At 41.3% G+C, this 21,394-nt stretch overlaps 1 protein-coding gene across 1 annotated transcript in view; it reads left to right on the plus strand.

The window, feature by feature from the left end:
- TGFBR2 (transforming growth factor beta receptor 2) overlaps positions 1-21,150 on the plus strand; it is a 60,600-nt gene extending 39,450 nt beyond the window's left edge. The window contains exons 4-7 of the mRNA XM_053995569.1: positions 2,336-3,135; positions 7,271-7,412; positions 15,121-15,248; positions 18,754-21,150. Of these exons, the coding sequence (XP_053851544.1) occupies positions 2,336-3,135; positions 7,271-7,412; positions 15,121-15,248; positions 18,754-18,933 (1,250 nt within the window). The 3' untranslated portion in view covers positions 18,934-21,150. The remainder of the gene's footprint in view (positions 1-2,335; positions 3,136-7,270; positions 7,413-15,120; positions 15,249-18,753) is intronic.
- Positions 21,151-21,394: the final 244 nt, after the last annotated feature.

Consider the following 21,394-nt stretch of genomic DNA (forward strand, 5'->3'; position numbering starts at 1 on the left):
ATGATATAGATGACGTATTACTCATTTCCAAGAGCAGAGTCCAGACTTAAGCATGCTTTTCTGTGCTCAAGAAAAAATAACAAAAAACCAAAACCAGCAAAACAGAGCCCCAAATATTCAATACTTTCTCTGATTGTTACAGGTCATAGTTTTGTCACATGATTGTGACCTGCTTGCAGTCAAAACTCCAAAACAGCCATCACACAATGCAGTCAGTTCTGCTCCACCAGGGTGTTTCCCAAGTTCTTAATAAAGCAGATTTTCTAGAAGCAAAGAATGCACAAGGGAATAAGCAATGCAAATCTATATACTGACAGCGACATTTGACTTTCTAAATATATTCCTCCCGTAAGAGCCGTACAAACATAGTGGTTTTTTTCCCCTCTTCAATATATTTAAAAGCAGAAGATTTGGCTTTAATCTGTGATGAACTTTTAGGTATTGTTTTGATTTAAAATTTAATAATTTTAAAATTTACTAACATTTTGTTGTCAAGAGAAACTACTGGAGAACAAGGATTTGTGGTTTGCATATGTCTGGAAGGTGGGATTGCCTTAAGTTCTTTTGCATAAATAAAGGAAATATATTTTTGTAGGTACTGCTAGTGCATGTCATTGACCTGTGCTAGGCTGGGAATGACAGTGCTAGAAAGGCACTTCTTCCTTGAAACCCTATGAGAGAAGCTAGGATTTAATTACTCACTTGCATCTGGTTAATGAACCTTTCAAACAGAGGAAGCACATCCTGGTTCAGGATACAAGCCTTTTTCCAAATAAAAAGAATATACTTTTCAGATGTCCTATCACCTGCCTTTGAATAGCTGATGGCTCCTGCTAATTGCCAGCTGGGTTTACAATGGAATAGTGATTACAAGTGAAACTGGAGGGTCAGAGGTACTGCTTGTTCTAATTGTAAATGTTTTACCCTTATCCGTTTTAGCATTGCTCACCTTTGTTTTGAAAGGCACAGAGTAGGGGAAACAGTAATGTAGTTAGTGACAGCTTCCCTTCAGAGCTTATTAAACTTTTCCTTTTCATATTGACTTATTTGGCCTGATGCACAGAGCCTGAGTCAATGACGTGGCTGTAAGCATCCGCCAGAGCATCATGCTGCCACCACAAGCCACTTACTTAACTGTAGTTGCAACTTCATTTGTTTCAGTCCATTCAGGGTAGGCTCCCAGGACTTCTTACAAACAATTCCCTCCCTCATGCAAAGATGATACAGTACATTTTATCTGACTCAAAGGAAGAAAGAGACTGAAAGAGTAAATTTCCATGTATTCGATTAAATCAGTTTCAGATATAAACTCTGGCCCTCCTTTAATCTCTTCTTGGAACAAAACTGTTCCCTTTTAAACTGGTTGTCTTCCCTAAGAAATACTGAACTAGAAGGTAGTTTTTAGAGGTAACAGGGCAGCTTTTACCTGTAGGATAATAATCTGTACTCTTCCCAGAACATATCCCTATTCTAGAATAGGTCCCTGTTGTTCTTCTATTCCCTATATGTTCCACCTAAGAATGTGTTGGTGTGTGCACTGCATGCACCAGGTATGGAGTTTGGAGTAAACATCTTCTTTACAGCAGAAAACCAGTGTACAGCTATCAAGGAACTCACAGAGGAAGTTTTCCAGTATATAAATCCATATAGAAGTACCTGAAGGGTGGTGGTGGCGACTGTTCTGAGCCTGTTTACATGCAGGTGTTTGAATTAGTTCTAGCAGCACTCACATACATCAAAACATCAGAATGAGTTCTGGGTTTTGGGTCTGTATGCAAGCATACATATTTGTGCCTAATTATTTTTGTACAGTGTGTGAACAGACTTCCTGAAGATGGCTTTGCAGGGATCCTACTAAAATATACTAGATCTGGAATAATCACTGGGAAAGTAGGAGTTCACAGGCTTCATTGTCTGTTTATTTATAGAAAAATTAATGTGTTCTAGTAATTAGTGGTTAAAGGAGCAGTTCTGTCAAGAATACATTGACAGAGTAAGTACAGGAGACTTTGGCTATTGTATTCAGGAAAGTGAAGATTTCATCCGTTATGTATTAAAAGCCTGAGAGAAGAACAATGCTACTAAATTACATTAGGTTCTTACTTGTTCAGTTCTGGCTTTTTATAAAGTAAGTAGACAGGGAAGTCCTGGTAAGCAGAGACCTACATACAAAACAACATTTTGAAGTAAGAAAGCAGTGACAATTTTTATTATTTGCTGTCAGCAGAGAAGATAATGTGTTGCATTCTGGATAAAAATCACAATTATTGACAGCCTTCTGTACATATCAAACTATGATATAACTTCATGCATGCCTTCCTTCTGTTCTTTACAGATGACCCTCATAAGCCAGAGGAGAAAGATGAAATTTCCAAAGTCACAATCATAAGTCTTGTCCCGTTACTGGTGATTTCTGTTGCTGTGATTGTTATCTTTTATGCCTACCGCACTCACAAGAAGAGGAAACTCAGCAAGGCATGGGAGAAGAATGTTAAGCCCAAGAAGCATAAGGACTGCAGTGATGTCTGTGCCATTATGTTAGATGATGACCGCTCAGACATCAGCTCCACGTGTGCCAACAACATCAACCACAACACAGAGCTGCTGCCCATTGAGTTGGACGTTGTTGTTGGCAAAGGAAGGTTTGCTGAAGTGTATAAAGCCAAATTGAAGCAAAACACATCAGAACAGTATGAAACTGTGGCAGTCAAAATTTTCTCCTATGAAGAATATGCTTCCTGGAAAACTGAGAAAGACATTTTTTCAGATGTAAACCTCAAGCACGAGAACATACTCCAGTTCTTGACAGCAGAGGAGCGTAAGACAGATCTTGGCAAACAGTATTGGTTGATCACTGCCTTCCATGCTAAAGGAAACTTGCAGGAATATCTCACACGGCACATTATCAGCTGGGAGGACCTCTGGAAACTTGGCGGGTCCTTGGCCCGAGGGATTGCCCATCTACACAGTGATCACACACCCTGTGGTCGTCCCAAAACACCTATTGTACACAGAGATCTAAAGAGTTCCAACATCCTGGTGAAAAATGATTTAACCTGCTGTCTCTGTGACTTTGGTTTATCCCTGAGGCTGGACCCTTCCCTGTCTGTGGATGACTTGGCTAACAGTGGGCAGGTAAGTTAGAAGGTTGAAGTGGGAGCAGGTAATGTACCAGTTGGCCTGTCAGTTCCTTGGCTGAAAAGATGAAATAACCTTAAACTTCTATGGCAGCTTTGACTTAAAATCATTTAAAATTAATATGACTGTGTTTATAAACAAAGAGGCTCTAAACTTTAAAGCAACAATGAGAGAAGTACAATGTAGGTTTTGTTATGATTGGAGACCTGCACGTGTGTGTGATGCAACCATCCTCTCACTTATACTAAGCATGCATGAGCTTGTTCGTGGTACTGCTGCAATGCACACACACACACAAATACAACACGGATCTGCTTCATGTTGTGAGGCTTTGACACAGTTTTAATGCCTGATGGCATTACACTTCTGTGTGATTTGACATAATCCTGGTCTACCCAGCATATGTGAAGTCAGTCTTGTGTCCTCAAAAGCTGTAAGCACAGAACTACTGATAGATAATAATTTTAAAATTAAAAAAAAAGACCTGTTTAATGAATGGTACGTTCTCCACATGTAAGCAAATACAAGGATGTCAAATAAAAATTATTGTCTTGTTGTGATTTTTCAACTACAGACCACGGATAATACTTGACAGGGATGTTTATGAATGTGTTGAAGACTACAAACATCTCTAAATATTGTCTCTTTTAATGAAAACTCCCATAGTATAAATTCAGACAATTTGTTAACTTAATTCCTAATAGTTTAATTATACATATATTTATATGTGTATTTTTGATATTTATATTTTTATACATAGGTCACTCAAATCTTGTCCACTTAAACTGACTTCTACCTCACATGGAACTAATATTTTAGCTTAGAATATTTTCAGGGACAGATCTTCAGTCTGTAGTGCTCTGTTGAGTTCACAGCAGTTCTACTGTAGATATGCCTTTGAAAGTCTCCTTATTTAAAAGTAACTGTCCTGATCTCATTTTTAGAAGATCTATTAACCAGAGCCAGGAGTGAGTGTAAAATAGTGGAGTCATATTTAAAATGCTACAAATACCACTCTGTTACATATAATTTCTCTCCAGCATGCCAGATCTTTTTAGAGTTCAATGAAGTCATACCAGATTGTCGGTCATAAGACTGGGCCCAATTGAAGTAAGACAAGGACTCTGAAATTCATCACCCACAGACACTTTGCTTAAAGTGGACCCTTATTGCAAGCTGCTTTCTCTGGCATTGTTCAGAGTCACTTGGAAGCAGGAGGATAGTGTTGATACTGCCACTTCCACAGTCCACACCAACACTGATGACAAAATACAGGGCTGCCCAGATCAGGTTACGGCTTTGGAGTTGGTGTCCTTGGGCACTGGTGTTAAGTCTGACTGTTTTATTTTGTTTAGCTTCAGTGAATCTGTTTGGGGGTGACCCAGCTGGTGTCGTTCTTCTATGTGACAAGGAGCATGAGTCAATTGATTTGACTCCAACCTCTGCCTTGTTCTTTTTGGGCACACAAAAGCAACCCACTTTAATTCCCCAGCATGCCAGCTTCAGTGCTGTAGCTTTTATTAAATAAGTCTTGCACCAAGATTTGCCTTATGCATAATTTCTAAAATGTATCCTTTAATTCAAACCCTTGCCACCAGGAGATTCGATTTTATAACTTGTATAATGGAGCTGGCCCAATTTTTAATTCAAGAAAAACTCGAGATTTCGATGAAATAAATAAGAGTGTAAGTATTTAACTGTTTTTCTGGTCATCCTTAGACACTGATATTGAAGGCAAGTTGTTGGGATTACAAAGCCATCTTCTTTTCAATCTACCCAACTGCCTTCCATATCATGCAGATATAGCCATTATTGACTACAATACCAGGCTGGAAACCACCTTTTCCCCCTATAGAACCTTTGCAGTCTTTTGAGTTTGGTCATCCATGATGGTTAATATTTGCAGACATTACTTTATGTGACCATATAAATCTGGACCTTCTTCCCATTGTGTTCAGAGAACTGGTAAGCGGCTGCAAGGCCTGCAGTTCTGTACCTCAGCAGCATCAGCACCCTTGTAATAGATGGTTTCCTATATCAGATAAAGAGAGATATATACTGCCTCTCTGACTGATCCACCTCAGGGCATGAAACATCTCTCAACAGCTTGAAAGAAATGTAAGATCTCCAGTAAAAAAAGATTCAAACATCACAAAAATGAAGAGAGATGGTCCCTCACTAGAAGTTTTGGGAAATCAAGAACTGAAAGCATTCTGCTATTTGCAAAGAAGCATATCCAGAGCCTAGAGGGGCAATCAGCTCAGAATTGCCAGAGTTTAGATACCTAAAAATGCCTTTGAGACTCAGGACTCAGGACTTGTTTTCGAGATACAGAAAAAGTGTCTATGACCAAGAGACCTAATAATCTAAATCTAGAAGGACATAAGCAGAATGGAATACATGATAAATTCTAAGCAGGATGGATATAAGATTGGCTTCATAGCATTCTTCAAGTCAATTTTTGTCTGCAGTTTCTTCTGTGCATTTTAGTTATAGGGTTTCATCCTCCACTGTCCTGCAAAAGTGCAGAATCATTTTCACTGCTGCCAAGAGCACGTTAAATGCCAGACCAGAACAGAACTCTGTGGCAATGTGAGGGACCTGTGTGTAGGCATCATTAACTCTTGTTAAAATCTGCAAGGTTTGCAGGGGATGGGCCATGTGCACAGGTAACCTTCTTAAGCTTTGGATGGGATGTGCTTGGAGAACAAATCATGTGCTAGAGAGTTAATGGTGGGTAGCAACAACCTCTGCTTCAATGTTTCCATATGTATATTTTATGTAGGGAAGGGAGTTGTTGCTCACCTCGGTGGTGCTGAGACATGACTGTCCCAAGTATCTCTTCAGTGTATAGCTGCTATTCACATGCTTGGCCTTCAATTCATCAGTGTCATTGGAGCAGGGAACTTAACTTTGAGATTGCTCACACTGAATTTTGTTCCTGTCCTCTGTTTATAAAGGCTTTGATCCTCCAACCATTTGGATATTTTTGACACAGAGATTTTCTGCTGTTGCAAGGTCCTATCACAAAGCTATGTTCTTGATATTTCCTTCTTCTTATGATACTTTCCACTTTTTGTGGAACACCTTCCCATTTGCCCTGAGCCTGAGGTGATAAGACATGTTTACAGAAGCTTATAAAACAGGTGTCATAGGGCTCTCTCAAGACTGTACGTTTCCTATGTGGCTGTCTGCAGTTGCAGACCCAGTAACTGAAATGATCTTTCGCAGCCCTGCTTGCCTCTGGGCTCTGGAGTGATTACTGTAGTGTAAACAGCTCATTTAAATCATATGTCCCACTGCATCACCCACTTGTGTTTGTTCATCTCTGCTATTAACCAATCTCCAACTTGAAGCTGTCTTTGCCTGATGAAAGACTTCTGTTTGCAGTTTTTCAAGGGGGATATGCTATTTATACCCTATGAAGAATTTGTCATTTGAGAACAACTGTTGAGTGATCCAAGAATTCTTTCTTAAATCCTTTCTTGTGATAAAAACAGACTTTTAAACTTCACCTTCTGTAATGCAAAATCATAATTTAGATCTCGGCAAAGCTGCTAAAGTAATTGCTGAAAATTGCTCAGTATGAATAAAGTTTATGAGAATGTTTTTTCAAAGGGGCAGATTTTTGGTTTCAGTTCAAATGTGTGGTTCTGCATTCAGTATTTGTGTGTTTGCTTTCTTCTCCCAGGCCTGCATTTACTCTCCTTTTAAGCCTACCATGAAAAGAAACAGCTAACACTGTAATATGCTGTGCAATATAATACAATGTGTTTCTTGCTCATCTGAAAGACACTTGGTCAGCAGCAATTGCTTTAGGCCCAAAGGTCAGAGTTTATCTGTGAATAGCCAAAGAGTGAGAAAATTTGTCAGTGTCAAAATTATTTGCATAAGGAACTAAAAACGGCTGGTTTTTTTTCCTCACCAAGAGAGGTGCAAGTAAGTTGGTAGTCAGGACAATGCCAGATTCCCCTGGCAGCAGAAAATATGGCCTGCGCCAAGTATAGCCTGAATTTTTGGATACATGTCAAATGGCACTGTTACTGTGAAAGCTGAAGTTAAATCACAGTGGAATCCAAAACATGAATTGCAATTTCAGCTTGTGAGCTCTCCCCAATCTCTTCTCCTTTAGGTTGGCACAGCAAGATATATGGCCCCTGAGGTTTTGGAGTCCAGGATGAACCTGGAGAACATGGAGTCCTTCAAACAAACAGATGTGTACTCCATGGCTTTGGTCCTCTGGGAAATGACATCTCGCTGTAACGCTGTAGGAGGTAAGTGCCATCTGTTTTCTTCTCTCTAAAAGTATGTTGAGACAGACATGCTCTCATGGTTGTCTGGGGAAAGGGCGATTCTTTTTACTATCATAAGTCTTTCTAGTGTATCTGGATGCTGTAAATTAACAGTCCTTCAGTAGTGTGAGATGTACATGTGCATGAGCAGGCTTGAACACCAAGTACTGAGCGCACGAGTAAATTGATCCTCAATTGGTGTAAGGATAAGTTTGCTGTTAGGTAGGTCACTTCTAAAGATTATTAAAGTCTGGTTTCCCTATGACATCTTGGGTAGCCATGGACTGACTCAGTCTGGTTGATCTCTTTCAAAATGATTGGAAACATAAGTCAATTTGAAATACTAAACTGAAGAAGTGATAACTGCTTCCCATTTACTTTCATGGAATGTTAATTCTCAAACCTAGTAAGGGCCAGTTAAGTGTCATATTTACTAATTGGTCATTTCCTTAAGAGGCATCATAGTGGGATAGAAAGTTTCCTGTTTTCCCAAAGTCACCAGCTGCTGCTGCACATCATGCTTTGTGATTTTGCAAGAGATCATCCATATGAGAAATCAAGGGATGTTTGCTGTATAAAGTGTACAAAAAAAAAAAAAAAGAAAAAATTGGAACTGACTGTCAGAACAGCTCCAGGAAAAGCTGCTATGCTTGTTCATATTCAGAGTTTTTTCTGAAAAAAAAACCTCTCCATTTCTGCTTTGCCTAAAGTTGACACAAAATTCCCAGTGTGCAGCACTGGTATATGCTAGAAATCAGAAAAGTTGCTGTTGGGATATCTACAATACATATTGCCATGTTTGAAGTTTTTCACCTTACTTCAGGAACTAAAATAACACAAAGTTGCATGTCAAATTCTTCAGCCTTCTGGAATTGTCTTAAGAATCATTCTAAAAAATATTGCTGCACAGTTCAGGGCTCACACAGGCAGTCTAAGGAGCCCTGGGGCTGTAAAAGGTAACACTAATGTGGATACTGTAGTAGATATGCAACTGTGATTTGATTTGTTATCCTTCTTCCAAAACCACAGAGGCTCCCTTTTCATTGGACTTGGCAGAGTTCCACCTTGTAGGGCTGCTACAGATGCAGAGACAGGACAGTCTTGCAGGCTAGAGCACTGTGCTATGAGGAACATAGTGTACAGGAGGGAAACCAATGTCCCAGGGGAAGATGTGCATAGCTGCTCCTTGTTTCTCTACCAGCATCTGTGGGATACCACAAGGGAGGTCTCTGAAGCCACTCTGCACAGTGACTGTGTGGCTGCACCACGATGTCCATGCGCAGGAGGGAGGAATTGCATCCATTTCAGTCTCCTGCTCTGTCTGACCAGCATTTAGTCTTGCTGGGTGGGCTGTATTGTGGGCAACAGATTTGCCCCTGTTTGCACACTTGCCAGGAAAGCTACAAAGTGAGTATGTGTGCTGAGCGTGCTAGCATAAAAACATGAAAAAAGGACCAAATTCTTTTCTAGTCAAACATTTAAGGGTAAAACATTTGGTGCTTCAGGAACTGAACCTCAGTCTGATATATTCCAAGGAAAACCTATCCATATTTAATGGATCATGGTCATGCCTGTTTCTAAGTGCATTGGCACAACCTCAGCTTTTCATTAGCACTTTTGTAAATGTGGCAGAGGAGATTTAAAACCTGAAAAAAAGGAACTGTGCCTTGTCTCGTGATCTGTCTCTGTTTCTTGCATTTAGGAACTCACCTGATTAGGATAAATATGAGCTGTTCACTCTGGAGGCTTTCATCTTTGATGATGCCTGAGTCCCTTCCTGTTCAGATTTGCTGAGTAGGGCAAAATGAAGATTGCAGCAAAAGCAAACCTTATTGCTGCTGTTCTCAGAAGGCAACTGCTAAAAGAGGATATAAAGGGAGTTTCATAAGGAAGGAAAATCACCAGCATGTTTAGCTAGAAGAGATTGACCCATTATAACCTTGAGAAGAAGAGCTGAAGTCATTTCAGTAAAGGGAAATATTTCTCTTGCCCAGCATCCCCTTTCAAGGGATGCTTAATGCCCACCCACATCCTGATATTCCCTATTCATTTCATCCCTCAGTCATTATCATCTCCAGAAACACATTTCTTGAATTTTATTTCCTATTTCAGTCATCTTTCCTGAGGTGAGGTCCCCAGCAAAACCCCAGGAGCACTAGGGCAGATCTGTAGGCATTGGAACTTGTGCTTAGCATCTCTGGCTAAAGCAGTTAAACGCAACTCCCAGGATGTAGATCCCTTGACTTGTCACTGGTACTGAGCTGCAACAGCAGTGCACCATTACTCTCATTTCCTTCTCAGATTTTCCCCTGGTTCAAGCAGTCTGGTTATCTTTGCAGCCAGCTGGTGAAATACCCTTACAGTGATTCATGACTACAGCTCCCCCTCTGCTTTCTTTCTCCATCTGTCACTTATGAGACTCCCTCGTCTCCTTGCAGCCTTCCTGAGGAGCTGCCTCTGCACACGCAAACCCCTTTTTTACTCCTAGACTGTTTGGCAATGAGAAAAATGTCTTTGCATGTGAGGCAGAGTAGGCTGACCTGATTGCAGACAGCCTTTTCAAAGGAGCCTTAAAGATCTAGGCTTTGTCTTTGCAGGGCAGGCTTGGCTGTGGTGTCAGCTCAGGGCAGTTTTGAGGGCAAAAGTGGGGAGTCTTAGCCAAGACAACAGCATTAACAACTTTATTTAGGGAGGGAAGCATGCAAGGAAGGGGGGCTAATTGCCATTCAGCCACACAGAGGTACAGGGACTTACTTATTTTTCAAAGGGAGCTCTCAGGATTCATTTGTCAGCATGCAGGTGTTCAGTGAATGTGGGAGGTGATGCCGGCAGGTCCTTTCACTACAGATGCTTTGTCAAACACAGCCTTCACGCAATGCCAGGCCTCTTCAGTCAGCAGACATTTAAATAGAAATACCCAGCAGCATAACCCATACTGTGAAGCTGCTGTAGTAAATAAGCAGGTGAGGATCAGCTTTTGTGAAAGGCCACACTGTTCATTGTTACTTTGTTGTGCTAAATATGGAGAAGCAGAAATGGGGCACAAGGGAAAGGGAGACAGAGGCAAAGATCGAGGTTGACTGATTTTTCACCAGAGTATAATTTAAGAGGCATATTTAGAAACTCAGCAATACTACTTTGGGGAGAACTTCAACTGTTCCACGCTGCTGTTAACTTGGTATTTCATTCAGTACAACAGCTGTGCACCAGATGCTGCACGTTGCAAGAAATATAATTTTCATCTCAACCACTTGCTTTCAGAGTGACACAGCTTTGGTGACTGAGACAAGTGTAATTTCTCTGACAGCCTCCTAGAAAGAAAAGAAAGCCATCTGGTTTGAATCGCAACTGCTATGGGTGAGGGACTGTTGAGGGTGGCAGGGGAGAAGGAGGGGAAACGGAACTTTTGGATACATGGGTTTGGTGAAGAAGGAGAAGAGAAACCCCTCAGAAAATGGCGATGTTGCTCGAACAGTATTGTACTGCCTGGTGTGGTGGCTGGCTTCAGTATAGTAGCAGAGCTTTGTTTAAAATGGCAGCCCTGCTTTACTAGAGCCGTATTTCATGTGAATAAAATCAGGAGCAATCTTCTGCTTACTTGGAAAGAGTCAGCCAAGAGCCACAGTTTGGCAACTAAACATTTGTGCATCCTGTACCTCATGAAATGCTCGGCTTTCATCACACTGACGTGGAGTGGTGACATTTCTGGCAGCAGGAAGCAATCAGATGGCCTGTGCAGCAGGGCTGTGCCTGGGCAGTGGGCCTTGAGGTGGCTGCAGCTGGGGGCTGATTTAAATTTCTCCTTCTGTGAAGCAGAGCCCAGTCAGGGCATGTCTGCACTGCACTGGCTTGTAGTGGCATACGACCCTGGCTGGTAGATCCACACAGTGCAGCATCACCCCATGACAGGCACCCATGTCCTCCAAATTCTCCGAGTGTCACCACAGTGCTACAGGTAGCAAGTGGTGTCCTTCAACAAGCCCATGTGGCAGTGGATAAAGTCACTGTGCCACACCCCGTGTTGAGCATGTGCTCTGTGTTTGCTACTTTCCCACCTCAGGATTCACTGCACGTTGACTGAGCAGCCCCTAAGCCTGCACTGAAGGCAGGGCTCATGCACTCCCCAAACCTGTAGAAGGGTGACTGTGTCTTTGATCATCAGATGTGAAGTCACTTAAGAGATGTATGTGCACAACGAGTTCACTCATCACAATGCATCCTTCCCTCAACAGGGAAACCTAGGGAAATTTATGAAGTAAGCATTTGACAGCATCTTAACCTTGGCCATGAAACAGCTTTTAGGCCTCTGCTTTGGGCATTATTTTCCCTTTGTTCAACTAGTGCGCGTTCGCAGATTCACTACCCAAATTCCTCTAGCATGAAGAAAGACACTATCTGAAGGACTCTACCTGTGTTTGCATGAGCTGTCACAGTAGCTCCATCACCACTTGATTTATCCCTTTTTCCCCCTCATAAGCTCTAAATAAAGGGGCATTTCAAAGGGACCTGGAAGTTCCCAAACACAAGCTCACTGCTGTGGACTGTGCCTCATAGTTGACTTCTGCTGGCCTTTCACCTCACTCCTGCTTTGATTCTGCATATAAAACATCATCCAGCATGAGAAGTTGTCCCACAGAAATCAGTAAGACAGATCACATAAGGGAGTGTCAATGGGGTTTGTGGTATGCTCTTCTGACCCAAAGAAAATTTCACTGCAGAAAGCTTAGAGTAGAAAAAGACCACAAGTGAGCCAAATTTTCCAAGCTTTCATTACACACAAATAGATTTTCAGTAATGTCTCTTTTTGGGGTTAAAAATCCAATCCTAGCCTTTCTGAAAACTATAGCTAGGCAAATGTCAAAAGAAACTAGAAGTACAGCAGTTAGTAGTGCAAGTCAGCTCTCAACCATAAAGATTAAATGCTGGAGGTTAAAGTTGAAGGAAATCTGCCATTTTTGAATGCTAAAGGTTCTATAGTTGATGGTTCCTGATGTATTTATGGTACTTCATCCATTTGTAGTTTTTGGTGCTCAACCAGTCTAAAATCAATGAAAAAAAAACATATAAGGCATGAGAAATAGAATCAGCATCCGTATACAGCCACACACAGACATCTGGCCACAAACATCTTAACCTACCTCAAATTGACATCTGTTACATCTACTGCAGCAGATAAACACGATCCATGAATAACACCAGTTATTACTGCAAAATGTGTCTGACATTTGAGATTCTACAGCATTAGGATGACTTACTGCATGAGGATTTAGTGGGCTTTTTTTTACTTTCCAAGGGAAAGTGAAGCATGATAATAAATAGCAAGGAGATGCCATATGCTTTTCAAACTGAGGGAAGGCATGACTGTATTGGTAGTAAGTCATTACAGTGAATTGGCATCTGGCCTAAATTTCTTTTTCTTTACCATAAACAAAAACAAAGCAGCAACAAAAAATCCACACCTGAAGAACCTATTCAAACTTTATATTTGGAAGATGAATTGTTATAACTTACAAACAATTTCTCAAACAGAAAAACTGTTTGAAAAACAATTTCCAGGCAAGGTTTTCCCTTCTCTTGCTTGAACCATCTCATTAACTTGAGCAACCTTGAGATTAAATTAGTGAGAGGGAACAAGAGCACCAGATTCTCTCTGTTGGACATTGAGACTCTTCTGACTCCTCACCCTGCAAGATTGCAGAACCTTGGCTGGTGTCCATGACCACTACCACAACTGAACCATGACTGATGGAGATGGTACAGGAAATGGCCATCTAGGTCATGTGATTTAAATTCTCCTGGTGAACTTTAATATTTTGTTAGCTTTGAACATACAGGTATGTGCAATATAATCATTGTGTATCTGCTGCATGCTAACCCAGGTCTGACTAGCAACATAAGAACTTCGCAATTCATTTCTAGGGCTAAAGTCTTGTAAATTTACTTTGGCTGAGTCATCTCAGACACAGATTAATGTGGTTGAAACTGGTTTGCATTCTTGTACAGGAAAGAAAGCGAAGCAGACTTTGGCCCTTGGGTCTTAGAAGATGGGAGTTTTGTTTCTGGACTATAGCCATTCTCAAGAGCATCTTGTGGAAAGTGGTCAGCACCAGACAGCTAGGGAGAAGGAAGAAGAGCTCTGCAGGAGGCATCTATGGGGTGATCTGCTGCACTGCACACAGTTGTTTGCAGCTGAATCTCTAAATGCTGAGCATTTGAAGCACAAGGTTTAATATCCCTTCCAAAATGTTTGTTATTGTAACTTGGCTATTCTTTTTAAGCAGTAGCCTGATAAAGTCTCCGTCTCATGGCCATCACATACAATTGAGATCTACAGCCTGACTTCAAGGCTTTGGAGAAAAATCCAAAGATAGTTGTCTTCAATACTACCTTGTTTTTATCATGAGACATGACAGAAGGATGTGACCTGTTTTATCTTGATCATTAGTTATTTTCAGTAGCGTATCATATGACCCCATCCTTACCTTTCTCTCCCAAAGTAAACAAACCCAAGTGTTAGATGTTCATCCCATTTTTTCTGGGCCTTTAATCTTTATTCACATTTCTGGGCACTTTTTAGCCCTTTAGAGGAGTGAGCAACACTAGGCACTGCAGTTGAACTTGGTTGTAGCATCATGCAGCCGTGATTTGTCTCTCCGCTTGTTCATCTCTGTTCACACATCATCTGGGCATTCATATGCATTCTTCAGACTGCTTTGTAGATTATACTTCAGTTTTTCTTGCCCTCAATTAATTCCTAGAAAGAAATACGAAGCAGAAGAACAGGCCAACTTCATAAATCTTTATCTGATAGCAGCAAGTCATTAGGCCTGTGAGTAAAGTCTCCATCTGTTCCCAAAGAAACCACAGCATTTTCTACACTGTGTCAGCATCTACTATAATATTTCCGCTCTCAGAGATTTCTTGAGTTTTCTCCAAAGGTCCCATATGTCTGTCTCTTTCTTTCTCTCTCCAAAGAAAAGCAAAGAAAATATGCAACATGCAAACAAAAACTAGAGTGGCAGCAGCCCCTTCAGAAAGCTGTGCCCCTGTATCACTGGCCAAAACTGATCCATTTTTAGGAAATTTAAAATAAGAGCAGACTACTACTTTCTACAAAAGAATGCAGCTTAGGAGTAAACAAGGGCAGTATGACAGCTTCCAGCATTGCTCCTTAACTATATCTTTGCCCTTTCCAAGCAACTGTTTCATCCTAGCAATCCACACATTCACATCTACCATGACCTAGATAGATTTCAGTTTATATTTCACCTGATAAGTGTGTGTGGACTCCAGGAGAGATAAGGGTGACCAACTGTTCAAAAGCTTGGCTCACGCAAAACTCACCTTAAATCTCCTGTGCGTTTTACCTCAGCAGAGACTGAAAGGCTCACAAACCATTATAGATTACTCTGCTTCTTGGACTGTTGCTAATATTATGTACTAAAGGGTTTAAATGAGAATTGTTTTGTTGGTGAGGAAACAAAAGGGGAGGGAGGGAGTGTGTGTGAGAAACACATTTGAAACATTTTTGAAAATGCCAACTGGCTTTGCTTTGTTTGGAGCTGGTCAAGTAGAACAGTGGCAGCGAGCAGCTAATCAGTAGCTCCTACTCCTCAGAGAACAGCCAGCTCCTTTCACTCTTTGCACTAGCACAGCCCAGCTAAATACCCTGTGTTTGCTTCTTTCCTAGAAGTGAAAGAGTACGAGCCCCCATTCGGCTCCAAAGTGCGAGAACACCCTTGTGTGGAAAGCATGAAGGACAATGTCCTGAGAGACAGAGGGCGACCCGAGATCCCCAGCTCCTGGCTTAACCATCAGGTAAGAGCACTACACATGTGTGATGGGAGCTGCACTGTACATTTAGCTGCTGCCTGAAGCCTGAGCCTTTACCTCAGTGCCCTGCCCAGCAGGCTGCACCTCTCTTTGCATGGAGAGGTCAGTCACACATGGAGAAACTCCATCACAGAGTGGCACTGGTGCTGATGTGGTTCAGACACCACAGTTCTCTTCACCGTGCCGGCCCCAATGCCCTGGTATTCCTGCTGCACACCAGTGTAATCTAAAAGCAATCAAATCAGAAACACTGGAAGCCTGAGATCCAAAAATCATCCAGAGAGCCATAGAATAGTTAGGGCACACTGTGTGTAGGCTCTGAAAGGGCAAAGAAAACAACTTCACACATGGGCCTCTGTTGCAGGTAGAATGGGAGCTTCAGACAAAATTTATTAGATAAGAATCTCCTGTTGAGTTATGAGGTACAAAAAGGATCCCCTTGCTTTCTAAACTCCTTCTCAGAGAGCTGTCTAGGTGTGGCTGGATCCAGTCTTAGCCCCAGATTTTGTCACCAGTTTACGTTTTAAGGATTATATAGATGCAATTGAACCATTATACAACTTTGTCCCAGATGATTAAGTATGCCAAACCAGATATAAAAATATAAATTATTTATTATGATAATGACTAGACAAAAGGTCATAATCAGAGTTATGTACTACACAGTATAGGATCTGTAACTTCTCGTATAATGTGCACTATGAAGCAATCATATTGAAGCAATTGAAGCAATCATATTAAAGCAACCATACTAAAGGTAGCAAAACCAATTATTAACTTACGATTGATGTCAGCCACCCATGCCAACAACCTTAGGCAAATCTCTTCCACTCAGCATCGAGGAGTAACCTTGAGGGCATGGGAGTAACCTTGAGGCATTGGATTCCTCAAGGGGAGGAATCTTTACGCTCACTCCAAGAAGGGTTATGTTAGAAGATACTGTTGTTAAAAGTGGGACTTTATACTTTCACAGTATAAAGTGATTGACTGTCAGTCAGATGTCTCCAGGCCAACTTAGTCAGCTCGGCAGCTTTAGAGAAGTTATTAATAGTATCACTTGTTTGTTCCTTTGTTGGGCAGTTTACCAGGTCTACCACATCTTCATCTCACTGAGTCATGCTGGTTTCAGCATTATTCAACACCAAAAGCAGCATTACCCCCTTCTCCATTTACCGCTGGTAGCTTTGCAAACAGGGCGCTGTTCAATTTGTTTTACCCCATTTCCAGGGAGACCATCCTACTTCAGAGGATTTTCAGCAGAGAAAGCAAATCTCAGTACTTTACCATGGAAACCAGTCATAGTTGTATTCCAGCTGTTGACAGATTTAAGGAAATATGAAATTAGTCTTCAGCAAGCCAGTCTGGTTTTATTCAGGTTGTGCATTAGCAGGCCGTTTCCCTTGCATATCACAAAGCACTTTGTCAGATTCCTCCATTCATGAGCACCATGGTTGCACTGCCTAGGCAACAGTAGATTTTTCAGTAGATGAAACTGAATGGAAACAAGCCAAACACATGCATTTCTTCACCTTTGCTCTCAGTAGTTTTATCAGTAGAGATAAAATGTGAATCATATCAGAGAAGTGAGACTTGGTCATTCCACTTCTCAATGAAATATGCTGAGTGGTCTTTAGTGACAAAAGGAAAGTATCACAAACATTTATAAAAGTCTAGGCAACCAAGACTATCGTCTACTGTTTCCATCAGGAGCGATGTAAGACTCCCTTTTTAATTCCATTTGAGAAGTTAAAATCACTCTGACAGCTACTTTAAAAAGACCAAGTGAGCAGCTAAAATCAATCATCTTTCCAACCAAGAACACCTGCCACCTGATGACTATGGCAGAGTGCAGCCCCTTCCTGGACTTCAGGGATTTGCTCCTTATGTACTCAGCTGTGAAGAGTAGGGTTATTAAGGAGGGGCTTTTAACAAGGGAAGAAAGTTGAATTTTGAGGGACATCTGGATATCTGATACTACCAGCACTAAAAGCTCTTGACAGCAAGGCTGAGTGTGTGGAGAGTTGCAGCTTGAGGCACTGGGGTAGAGCTGTAGGATACACTGTGGATTTCATCACCTCTGAGTTTATAAAGCAAGCAAAATTATCATGGATTTGGACATAGATGTCCTGCATTTGACTTCAGAGATTTCTTCCCTATGTAAAACCCACACCTCCATCTTCCCCCAGCACAGAGCACCACACCAACTGGGAGGGCCATGCACTTGTGCTTGTGTGTCACCAGAATGGGCACAGCTGGCCCCAGTGGGGTTCAGCTAAGAGTCTAAGGATAGAGATGGATGCCAGATAACACACTTAGAGGACATTTAATGAAGGTGGATTTAATTCCCTTCGCCTGAATCCCTCCCTTCAGTGTTTCATATTGTGCTGTCTAAGATGCAGTGATGCATCAGTTTCCGCGGGGCTGTGACAGTTTGCAGCAGCTGAGGATCTGCTTTGAACTCCATAGAAGTTGTTCTTACTGTTATGGCTCTTCCATATTCATTTCCTTCCTCTGCAGTTGTGTTTTTGTAATGAACTCATTATTCATCATGATAAAATTCTGGAAAGGATTTACATATTACAGTTACCCCCGCACCCCCCTTAATGAGATTTGTTGCACTATTGATTTCAAGTTAATGTTTAATATTTAATTTAATTTACTGCTTGTAATTTCAATGCCAGCAGAAAACTAATGTTATTTGTATACAGACAGTAACATTCTGCTATTAACATTGACATCAGTCAACATCACCAATTAGGTAAATTATACAATGAATGCGGTGTTGTGAAATGTTATTTTTTTTAAATAAGTTTAAGATAAATCCTACTTAATGGGCTTTTAGTGTCATAAAGCAAAACACAGTTTCCTGGCAAATACTTCATATTTATAAAATTCATTACAGAGATGCAACTGGTTTTTTTGCTCCTGCAAACATTTGCATCAGAATTGAAATGAAGGTTAAACAGTTACAACTGTGAGTGATGTGTTTAAGTATTTGTGGGACTGTGGCCCATATTTGCACATAGATTTAGGTAGTCTACAAGGAATTCATAAAGAGCTGATGTACAGCCCAATATTGCTGGCAATCAGAATTTTGTTTGAAAAACCCAAGCAGAATTCAGGCATGCAAAGGCATGGGTTGAGCAGGAGGTCATATTATCCAAGAATTTTGATCATATCTATTAAGCAAAAAACCCTGCTTGATTCTATAGCACTAGTCCAAAGAATCGTTATTCTTGTTATAACGTATGAGACCACATACCCAGAAATTACATACCAACTAAAGTGCTGAAAATATTGTAGTAGGGTTTCTTTAAAAAAAACAAAAAGAAAGCAATGCCCCCGTGACAGAAGCAGCAGATCCAATGAAGAACCCCCAGGACACATGTGAAATAACCCCCAAAATTCTGAGGGCACTGAAGCAGCTCTCTGAGAGAGGCTTTGCTGGTGGCTGGCCCCCTCACGGCTGCTCTCTCTGTGCTCCCTGCAGGGCATCCAGATGGTGTGTGAAACGCTCATTGAGTGCTGGGACCACGACCCCGAGGCCCGGCTGACGGCGCAGTGCGTGGCCGAGCGCTTCAGCGAGCTCAAGCACCACGACAGGCTCTCGGGAAGGAGCTGCTCAGAGGAGAAGATTCCCGAAGATGGCTCCGTGACCACTGCGAAGTAGCGCGTGCCCAAGAGCTCCGGAATGGAGGGAAGTCGCTCCTAGACGTGTTCACCTTGGCAAAGGAAGAAGTCTTGATCAGTGCCTTGACTTGCTTCCTGGAGGACTGAGGCCGTCACTACTCCCTTTAGGCTCCAGCTCTGGACAAGGAGATGTATTCTGGGAATTAAAAGCTGGGGGAGTAGCAGTCATACCCTAGCACTGGCGGCCAGCATCGTGTCGTAGGAGGAGCTATATATGGTAGCACTTCCTCAGGAAAAGGATTTGAAAATAGCCAATAACATTATGCACTTTATTAATGCCTGTATATAACTATGAAATTGCTATTTTTATATATATATATACATATATATATAAAAAATGTGTGTGTATGTGTATATATATATATATATCTATCTATATATCTGTAAACAGCCATGTCCTGGGAAAAGACAAGGTATTAAAAAAAAGTGCTTCCAGGAAATTACCAGTGCATTAGAAATTCCACCCGTTAGGGAAGGAGCCTGGGGAGACTGGTATAGCACCACACCAGCAATTGTGCACTAAGCATTCTGCCAAAAAGTAGGAATAATATGCAATAAGAAGATGATTTTCAAAGCATATGCTGTGACCACCTGGCTGTCGTCCTGCTGTTCACAGTTGCAGGAGCAGTCTCACAGCAGACAGGCCAAGTTGACTTTGCGGTTGCACTTGCATGGTCGTGTCTGCAGCACATTGTGGAAGGTTCAGGAATGCCTTTTCCCTCTCATCTTAACCCCAGAGTCCTCAAAGTGTTCCAGAACAGGCATGTGAGGAGGTTTGGTCCTTCCCACATGTGTGTTTTGTTATTGAGTTCATTAATGTTGTATGTTTATTGCTTTGAGTTCATGCTGCTTGCAAACAGGTTGCAAAATATCAGCAGGATGAGTTTTCCCCTCCTCCCATCCCCACCATCAAACCATACAGAGCAGGTCAGGGCCAGCAACAATCCAAGCAGATGTTTTATATTTGCTGTGTATTCTGAGTGTGGGCAGTACTATTTTTTTTCCCGTCTTTTACCTTGATTGTGTTGCTATAAGAACAAGGAAATTTTTTTCCCTGTACAGTGTGTCTAATTGCTAGGCAAACCACAGTGTGACTGTTCCATGCTTTCTAAAGTAAGAGGCAACAGCTGTTGCCTTTATTTCTGCAAAAAGACCTTGGAGGTGAGGGAAAGCTCTATAGCAATAGGTTAATGGCATGTCCTGCCTCAGCATTGCTTGCATTTAGGGCTGCCTCAGCAAGTCAGCAACCCACAGAATTTAAAAAAAAAAAAAAAAACCAAAACAAAGACAGACTTTTTCAACAGGATCTTTCAAACTTTGCTTACATTCTTTCAGTTCCCCAAAATGCTTGAGACAGTTGATATCACATTGGGCCTATATACATGACAGCAATATGTTTAAGAAGTGCTAAAAATTTTCCCTTTAGGTGTTTTACAGTGATTTGTCCACTTTTCTCTTCCTCATGGCATGTCAGCAGGCCTTGAAAGTTAGAAATTCAACCAGCACAAACCAATCCTGGACAGATTTATCTGGTGTGGTTTATTAAACACCTTTGACAGATAAACATCAATATTCCTTTCAAAAATGTTGCCATGCAAGTCAATAGGAATCATGCTTATTCAAAGAGGAGTTAAAATTTATTATGGGAAATACATTATTTGAAATAGTTTTGTAACTGCTTTTTTTGTTTGTTTGTTTTTGTTTTTGTTTTTTTTGTTGCATTTTAACCAAACTGCTCAGAAATGTTACAACACAGTGGGGCAAAATCTCCACACCTACAGTGGAACTTAGAGGATACTATGGCATTTTTGTAGGGATGGAATGTTGTAAATTCGCAAGGCCATAGGCAGAGGTGGGAGATGTGAGTGGGGAGTATATCCAGGCAGGTAGAAGGTCGGCCCATTTCTCTTCCTCCATCCATACAAAAGGTCAAGGAATGATGACCAGTAGTTCCTGACAGTACTGACATTTTTGTGGGGTTTTTAACACTACATGTAAAGGAAAATTTTTATTCTTTTAAGGAATACTTCACCTGTACATCATGTATGAAATAGGAATGTGAGCAATATATACTCTTGTATATCAAAAGTTTCAAACACTTAACTTGCTTTGTAAACTGTTTTGAGGGGGTTTTCATCTTGTTTTGTTTTGTATAAATCAAATGTTTATTGGAGCAAATAAAATAACACCAACTCAAGTTTGTCTCCGGATCATCCAAGATAGGGAGAGGGCTCTTCTTAAAATGAGCCCTATCCTAAAATGATTCAAGTCCATTTCTTCCCACCAGGTACCTGAATGTCACTCTCAGTCTGTCCAGTTTGCATGTGTCCTGCTTTGCTAATGACTCCTTCCCGTAGTCTCCACCCTGCCCTTCAGCAGAACAGCACTAGCAGATGGCCAAACTTGCTGGCCCCTTAGCCCCTGCACTGTTATACCTTCAT

The sequence above is a fragment of the Vidua macroura genome, chromosome 1 (assembly GCF_024509145.1).
Source record: "Vidua macroura isolate BioBank_ID:100142 chromosome 1, ASM2450914v1, whole genome shotgun sequence".
NCBI classification, from domain to species: domain Eukaryota; kingdom Metazoa; phylum Chordata; class Aves; order Passeriformes; family Viduidae; genus Vidua; species Vidua macroura.